This window comes from Octopus bimaculoides, chromosome 14 (genome assembly GCF_046866305.1).
Source record: "Octopus bimaculoides isolate indiv1 chromosome 14, ASM4686630v1, whole genome shotgun sequence".
NCBI lineage: Eukaryota > Metazoa > Mollusca > Cephalopoda > Octopoda > Octopodidae > Octopus > Octopus bimaculoides.
Genome location: NC_142941.1, coordinates 39,321,155 through 39,330,485, shown reverse-complemented (window position 1 = coordinate 39,330,485; position 9,331 = coordinate 39,321,155). Strand labels below are relative to the sequence as shown.

The window sequence follows — 9,331 nt, the reverse complement described above, 5'->3', positions numbered from 1 at the left end:
CCTTTTTATATTTACAAATGCAATCAATACAAGAAATATATATTTGTTGTTTTTTTTTTGCTTCTGTTTTTTTTGCATTTTTTTTTTCTTTATGCAAAACCTGAAAATAAAAGTGAGAAATTTATTTCTCTTAAAATTTCAGGCTTTTATTTGTTACATTAGTATGATTTTTGATTTATGATCCTTGATGATAATTCTGAAATTCAATTTAAGGAAAGAAATATAGACTGATGACTAATTTATATAGAAAATCCTAATTGCTGAGGGAGACAGGGGGCCTATGTTTCCTGTTCCCCCTTCCCCACCTATTTACACCCTACTACACCTTACTGGATAGCAAGTATTAAGCATAAGCTGCCTGCTATTGGCTACTGTGTATACAACATACACACAGCACAACACAACACAGCATAAGCACATGAAGAAGTAGCAAGCCGGTTTCACTCCATCACAGACAAAGCAAAACAGCATCACAATCCTTAAAACACTAACACAGAATATTAAGCACGAGGGATTATCATTAAGCAGTAAAGGGACAGGTTTTTTTTTTTGTCTCTGGATAGATGACACACAAAAAGGATCTGCATCTATGTAAGTCAGTTTTCTTTGTCAATTTTGTATTTTCTCCAAATATATATTTTCTCTTTAGTTGCTTTAGAAGTTGTTAGGCAACAACACTGCCTTATCTCATACATATAACCAATTATAAACCATTGCGTAAGAACAAAGAGCCCTACCTTACTCTTGTTTACATGGTGTTTTATTCCTTCAGAGTCAGTGGTGATTATTTTTATGCATGTTACATCAGTCTGTGATCTTTCTTATAAATATAATTTTTGTTTGCAAAATTTAACCATTTAGTTCAAGTTTAAGCATTCAACAGTTTTCACAACATCCAGTATATATAATCAATATATAAATAGTGAATAAATTATCATTAATAAACAAACAGGTTTGTGAATGAGTCAGAGAAAAGAGAAGCAAGTTTTCTTATGTTTTCATGTTGATGACTTTGTTTATTATTGTTGACAACTCTATTATAATAATTATTGTAATAATTGTTAACACTACTCAAAAGTAATTACATTGGATTTTAAAATTAACAATATGGCAATAATTGCAATATTTTCTTTACTTTTTTTCTTTCTTGTTTTTCTGTAAATTCTGGAAATCTATTTTACTTTTTTCATAATTAGAAGATATTTAAGAACCTGCATATTTTCTGGTGATAAATGAAAGATAAATACACTCATGACAATATTTCCAAGATGGAAATAAATATATATAAAGCCTTTCACTGTATAGCATTGCTATTTTAGGTTATTGTTTATTGATTGTTAATATTGTTTCACAATAGTTAGCTTACTTGTAAAGTGTCCCAGGAAAACAATAACAATTCTCTCTCTCTCTCTCTCTCTCTCTCTCTCTCTCTCTCTCTCTCTCTCTCTCTCTCTCTCTCTCTCTCTCTCTCTCTCTCTCTCTCTCTCTCTCTCTCTCTCTCTCTCTCTCTCTCTCTCTCTCTCTCTCTCTTACTCTCCTTATTCCTTTTTGTATTAGTCACCTTCACCTAGAAGGGGAATGGATGCAAGTGCAATAATCACAAACAATGTCACTCATAACAATCCATCTAATCTTAATTGTTTGATATTGAAGTAAGCTGTCACAAGACAGTTGTAAAAGAATAGAAAAGGCAGAAGTCAGAAGTTGATTTCTATAACAAGACATACAATCATGAACATTGTTTTACCCTTTTTTATTCTTCGTTCATGTTGTTGTTTTTAACTGATTTTGCAGTAAATTGTGTGCAAAACACATGACAAATAATATTTACAATATTTCTTTTTGTTTTTGTTTCTTTTTTAAATTTAATTTCAGGTAAATTTTTATAATGTTGAGAGAAGTGTGTTTTCTGTTACTTTTCACCACATCTCTGAGTGTGGACATTACATATAGAGTGAAAGAAAATTTACTGCCAGGAACCTTCATTGGAGATATTGCACGTAATGTGACACTGCCATCTATAAGGCGAAGTGAAGTAAAATTTTCTCCGCTACAAAAGAATGAGTTCTCTGACTTTTTTAATATCAGCAAAAAGGGAAGACTTTATTTGGCAAAAACAATTGATGCTGAAATTACATGTAAATACAATACAGAATGCTTTGAAATACTTGAAATTGCTGTCCTAAAGAAAAAATCATTTGTTAAGATACTTGAAGTGAAAGTAATAATAGAAGATGTTAATGACAACCGACCAGATTTTCAAGAAAAGTACATAAACCTACAGTTTTATGAAACAGATGGGAAAGGAACCAAAAAATCAGTCCCAAATGCAGTCGACAAAGACGTTGGTTTTTTAAATTCGCAGATCACTTACAGGCTGGGAAATATACATAAGCAATTCAAGTTGAAAACAGACAAAAGAGTGGATGGTTCTTCAAAACTTGAAATTATCCTGACTGAAGAATTAGATCGAGAAATAAAAGACACTTATTTTGTACAAATAATTGCTAAAGATGGAGGCACTCCACCAAAGTTAGGTGTCTCAAATGTTCAGATAATTGTCACAGATGAAAACGATAATGCCCCTGTCTTTGCTCAAAATACCTATAATATTTCACTAAACAATACACACCAAACAAGGAAACCCATTGTTAGGTTACAAGCAAGTGATATTGATGCTGGAAGAAATGGAAAAGTTTCTTACCATTTTGGAACTAAAACTACACCATTGGCCAAATTATATTTCAAACTAAATAATGCAACAGGAGAAGTATTCTTGTCAAATGATTTCTCATTTAATAAGAAACACAAATATTTGCTGTATATTGATGCCAGAGATGGTGGCAGTCCATCAATGAGTTCAACAGCCATTCTACAAATCAACATTGAAAATCAAGATAATGGGAGTCCAAGTATAGAGCTCAACTTCTTTTCACAGACAAATGAAGACACGGCCAGCATTTCTGAAGATGTTGATATTGGTAGCTTTGTAGCATATGTGAAGGTTATTGACAATGATATTGGCAACAATGGACAAGTAAGCTGCGAATTGGAACATGAGGATTTTATTCTTCAACCATTAGATGACAAGAAATATAAGATTGTTGTGAAGAATGCCATAGACAGAGAAGCAAACAGCTACATTGATTTTAACATATCTTGTCAAGACAGAGGCACTCCTCCAAAGACAGCTGTTAGAAAAATTTCTATACAAGTGACAGATATCAACGATGTAAAACCTCAGTTCAGTCAGGAAAGTTTTCAGTTTTTTACATATGAAAATGGAGAACCAGACTTTCCAATTGGTCTAATCAATGCCACCGATCCAGATCTGGGAGCAGGAGGTCAACTGACATATTATCTCTTGAATTCTACTGAAAATATAGTTCCTTTTAGAATTTCAAACTATGGATTTATCACAACAACACAACCACTGGATCGAGAGAAACAAGACAGATATCGATTGGCAGTCGTAGTCAAAGATAATGGGACACCCCCATTGAAAAATACAGCAAATGTCATTGTTGAAATTATGGATAAAAATGATAATGTTCCATATTTCACTTTTCCTGGAGTTGATCCATTCCATCTTAAAGTCCATTACCATCCTCAAAGACAAAAAGCCATCACAACTCTCAGAGCATACGACAGAGATAGTCAGTTGAATGCTTTCCTTCAATATGAAATACTTGAGGGCAATGACAAGAAGTTATTTTCCCTTGACATGTACTCTGGAGTCATATCTTTTTCTCGCTCTGTTTACAATATTGATGCTGGTTTCTATAAACTGAATGTGTCTGTTAAAGATAGTGGCACTCCAGTTTTGTCAACAACAACTTCATTAACTTTAACATTGACAGTCAGCAATAGTACTTCCAAATTTTTGACAAGTCGTCATAAACTATCAACCAAAGAAATACCTGTCAATGTGATGGTTATTATACTAGTAGCAGCAGTTATTGTATCTATAACTATTGTGGTCTCCATAACAGTGTGCATTGTGAGGAGAAACCATCGGAGAGAAATCCTTTACTGTGAAAGGCGAGAACAAGGACAGAAATTCATGAATCAAAATGGGCAGTCTGAATATGGATGTAACCCAATGTCTCCCCAAAGTGACAGTCAAGAAGTAATGTTGACACACCCAGGAATTAATTCTGCAGTTTCTCAGGCAACATTATTAAGAAAGGAGCTTTACCATGATTCAACATGGCATGGTTCTCCATTACAGTCTCATCGACAGAACATCTGCCAAGGAACAAACCAGGTAAACATGCAATATCTACATGAATAAAAATAAAATGCATGAATCAGATCAAAATGTATATTAGACAATTCTAAATCTTCAGTAAGATCTGTATTAGTTCTCTTCTGTCTTATAGTAAAATTCTAACTTTATCTCATATACAATTTTCTAAGGTTCCAAACAAGGAGCTGTTTTACTGAATCAATAATTTTGATAACAATATTGGCTACAGCTGATGCTTTTTTTGCTTTCTTTTCGATATATGACTAATACTCATCAATACTTAAAAACTGTATTAATTCATTTAGCCTAAGAATTCTTATTAGATCAATGCTCCTTTACATAGCACAAATAGTTTGATTGATTTTGATACAAAACTATACAAAATGTTTATTTCTGAGTCTTTATCTCAGATATTGTTTTCAACATGAGAGAATCTTAAACCTTTTCAATTTTGTCTCTATGCCTTAATGCTGTACCCTGAAATATATAAAAGTCAATAAAGGAGTGTATATTCAGTTGCTCAACTTGCTAGAAATAGCAGCCAAATCACACCATCTAGTGTCTTAAAAAAAATGAAGTATACATTGGGCAATATTTTCCTAAATATAGAAAATAGATGAAATGAGATATTAATCGTTGGAACACCTTCGATCATAGGTTGGCTTGATTGGGGCTGACATGAAGCTAACCCACAGTAACAATCAGCAACTATGGATTATTTAATACTGTATAATAGCACAATAGATACTGAGGAGTTAATAATAAGCCTCTTATGAATAATTGCATAGAGAGCTTTAATTCACACTGCTACCTAAATTCTAACAAATAGTAAAAGGTCATAACATCAACTTTGGGAACTCGTGGCTCGTATTGATATGTAGTAACATTTCATTCACATATAGATTCCTAGGAATTGTAACATCTCCTTAAAACAGCAGGATATTAATAACTTATGACAAAAGATTGCATCATGCTTGATGCTTCTTGGAAATTAATGCTGCTAGAGATATTAAGGGGGCAAGCTGGCAGAAGCATTTACCATACTGGGCAAAATTCTTAGCAGCATCTCTTTATGTTCTGAGTTCAAATACCACAGATGGTGACTTAGCTTTTTATCCTCTTAGGATCAATATGAAAAAGTACCATTTCAGCACTGGTGTTGATGCAATTGACTTACAATCCCACTTCTTTCAAAATTGCAGGCCTTGTGCCAAAATTAAAAAGAATATTACTGAAGGCATCGATCTCCTTAATATTAATTCAGGACAGAGTGTTATTCCAGTATAGCATCTTAGTAGCTTTCAATGATAAACTGTGCTTTCTTCTCTTGCTAGGTCATTTTGACACAGAGGTTGATTGGTAGAATCATTACAAAACCCAGAGAAATATTTTATAGTGTTTGTTCTAAGCTCTTTGCATTCTGAGAACAAAAACCTACCCTAATGAAATCTGTTTTCCATCCTTCAGAGGATTGAGAAAAATTAAGAGTCAGTAAGATACAGAGAACAACCTCTGCCCAAGGTTACCAAGAGAGATTTTGCAAGCTGGAGGTTTCTAGGAAAGGAAGGGCACTTGAAATTTGAGGAATCTGTGGTTTTATTTATTTATCTATTCATGTGAGTGTGTGTGTGTCTGTGTCTGTGTGTGTCTGTGTCTCTGTGTGTATATGCATGCACGCACACACATGCATGTGTGTGTGTGTGTGTGTGTGTGCAGTGCATGCATGTCTGTGTGTGTGTGTGTGTGTGTGTGTGTGATGAACCCATCAGATATTCAAAGGTCCCTGCTTGGCTCTTCAAGCCCTGAACAGCTGCACTGGTTGAAAAGTTCAGGGATCACTCCCAAGTATCCATTTCCTTCCTACAAAACAACCACTTCCTCCCTATCACAGAGGAAGAACGGGGCTCTGGTAGAGTAAGGCAAACATTGATAATGAGTTTGATAGTATATAAACTATTAAAACTAAACCCTTTAATCTGCAGACTGGTGCCCTAAGACACCACTAGCCACACCTCACACACACACACCTACACACACATACACACATACACATATACATACACATATACATACTTACAGACACAGACACGCACATATATATACATGTATATGTATGTATATATATATATATATATATATATATATATAATATATATGTATATATATATATATATATATATATATATATATATATACACACACACACACATACATATGCACACAGACACACACGCACACACACACATCAATCTCAAATTCAAACTAACAATTAAATAATGACGTTTCATTCCTTAATAAACAATCGTTAACTAAAATTATTGAGTTGTAATCATCGTCTCTTTATTCCCTTCCAGATGGCCTTACATAATTCATTGGCAGCTGAGAATTTCAGAGAAAGAGAAGATATGCTGACATCTTCTGATCATTTTAGTGAGAAGTCCACAATGTCGTCATATGATGACAGTGGCCATGGTTGTAGTGATGGCAACACAATCCTCTATGAGGAATTGCCAGGTAAGTTTCAACAACATTACTTCCATTAAACTATCACCACCACTACTACCATCACCATCACCATCACCATCAGCATCACCATCATCAGCATCAGCATCACCACCATCAGCATCACCATCATCAGCATCACCATTATTATAATCATCCGGCATCAGCGGGGGAAGGGGTGGCAATGTGGCATCATCATCCTCATCATTATTGTCATCATCTTCGTTGTCATCATCATCATCATCCCTACCACACCACCAACCTCTATCACTACCCCCAATTGTTCTACTACCTCTTCCAGCATCATTATCGTCATCATTGTCATCATCATTACCATCATCTCCACTATTACCACCTCCTCACCCACAGACACCACTACCCCCACCATCACCACCACCACCACCAATATCATCTTCAAAGTCGCTGTTGTTGACATAATGCATGTTTTTTTTGTTTGTTTTTGTTCTTTTTTTTTCTTTTTAATGTTAGCATTTCTGTATTGGGTGGATTTGCAGCACTGTTTATTTCCATTCGCCATTTCTTTCCTCAGTGAACCCTAATGTTTTCAGATAATCCCTTGCCCCCTTTTCTCCTCTCTGTTTTCTTTTATCTGTCTTTATGCTCTGAAAGCTCTTTTCACTAATAGTTTCCCTATCCGTGCTGTCATCTCTGTGACCGATACCTCTAACAACTAACAACTAACAACACAACTCTCTTCTTTCTGTTCTCCTGAGCTAATGGAAAAGCATTTTCCATGTAGCTACTTGAACTGCTAGAGATGGTAGTCAAATTTCTCTCCAAAACCACATTCTACCATCTTTAAAATAAAAAAGAAAGTCACATTGAAATAATGTTATCATAGTTGTCATAATTGAAGTACCTTTGATGAAAGGAAGGCCTGCATGACCATAGCTGACCTAGGGTTAAACAACAACAACAACTATAACTTTCTCAATTCATATATGTTAGCCTTTCATATGTTGTTGCAGTTGTGGTTGTTGTTGCTGTTGTTGTTGTTGTCGTCGTCGCTGCTGCTGCTGCTGTAGTTGTTATTGTTTTGTTTAGCTCCCAGGCAAACCTTGATTGAGCAGATCTATGATCAGAGGCATTCCAGCCGTGACCACCCCATATATATATTTTTTTTTTTACCCTTATGTGCAAGGAACCCAGGACTGCATTATCTATCCTATAATTTTCTTCTGAAATTGTAGAATAGGAATTGAGAGAGAGACATGGCTGTTATTTTTAGAAGGTCAAGTAACTATACAGAGGCTGCCTCATTGCTTCATAGTTCTTCACGTAAACTGATGAGGTTCATCCAATGGCTCATACTCAACTCCTTTGTAGCTCCACCCCTCGCAACTACAGCATATTGTCATCCATGTTTCACTGTCACAATACATCATTACGCTGCTGTATGTTCACCCCCACCCGTCATTCAGTTTACATTTAGCCTGGGAAGATATGCATATTGTCACCAGCAGACATAACAGCTCATTAAACATCTCTCTGTCAGTTCACATTCAAGTTACCATGCCTTTTTTTTTTACGCTACATCACTTCAGTTGGAGAACATATATATGACTCCCAGAAAGATATTTTTCCTCACTACACTCAATAAGCTTGTATTAACTTGTCTGTTATTTTCTGTGCAGATCGCATCCCTGGGTACCTTCTTCATAATTGTTATGATGATAATTATGATTCACAGCTAATCATGTACCTTATTGAACATCTACATAGTAATTCTCTTCTCACTAAAGTGACAAGGACAAAGAGGGTTATACAAATTGTTTTGAGTTGTTGCCTAATCTTATGAAAATCAGATTAAAATAACATTTTCTGTTCCTTACTACATTGTTAATTCGTTATTGTTAATTAATTAGATTTTTTCTTCACTGCCTTCAATACGATGGCTGTAGCTCATCCAAATGGAACCATGGTCATGCTGCTAATTATATTTGTGAATCCCACTCCTCTGTCAGTTTATAAGGGATTTCCTCTGTCAGTTTATGAGAGATCTCACTGTGACATTCATGTACCCATATCATAAGCTGAGTACATATTGACTTCCTACCAGTTTCCTTCCTACATATTATGCAAGCCCATTTCTCACATAGTATTGCTCCCTCTACTTCTAATTAGAACTTAAGTGTTTGGCATGTTTATCATTAACACTTTTATGCCTATTTTTTTTAATAAAATGCACTATGCGTTTAAATTAATTTTGAAAATTAGTAAGGGATTTAGTAAAATAACTAAAATTCATTAAGTCGGTTTCTAAAGCAAAACTTTAAAACAGTTCTAAAGTAAAACAGTAATGGACAGTTTTAATTCAAACATAGGCATAAGTGCAGTTGTGGAGTTACGAAAATTGTTTGACAACCATCCCAGTGCATGGCACCGTGAAGGAGTATCTTCTATAATAGCCCATGGTAAACCAAAGCCTTGTACGTGGATTTCATAGAAGGAAACTGAAAGAAGCCTGTCATATATATATATATATATATATATATATATATATATATATATATATCCAAAGTTTTAAATTTAAAAGAGAGTTTTGACGCTAATATCCAT

At 34.6% G+C, this 9,331-nt stretch overlaps 1 protein-coding gene across 1 annotated transcript in view; it reads left to right on the top strand.

The window, feature by feature from the left end:
- The first annotated feature begins 323 nt into the window (after positions 1-323).
- LOC106872394 (protocadherin gamma-B1) overlaps positions 324-9,331 on the top strand; it is a 28,867-nt gene continuing 19,859 nt past the window's right edge. The window contains exons 1-3 of the mRNA XM_014919385.3: positions 324-591; positions 1,876-4,267; positions 6,604-6,763. Of these exons, the coding sequence (XP_014774871.2) occupies positions 1,889-4,267; positions 6,604-6,763 (2,539 nt within the window). The 5' untranslated portion in view covers positions 324-591; positions 1,876-1,888. The remainder of the gene's footprint in view (positions 592-1,875; positions 4,268-6,603; positions 6,764-9,331) is intronic.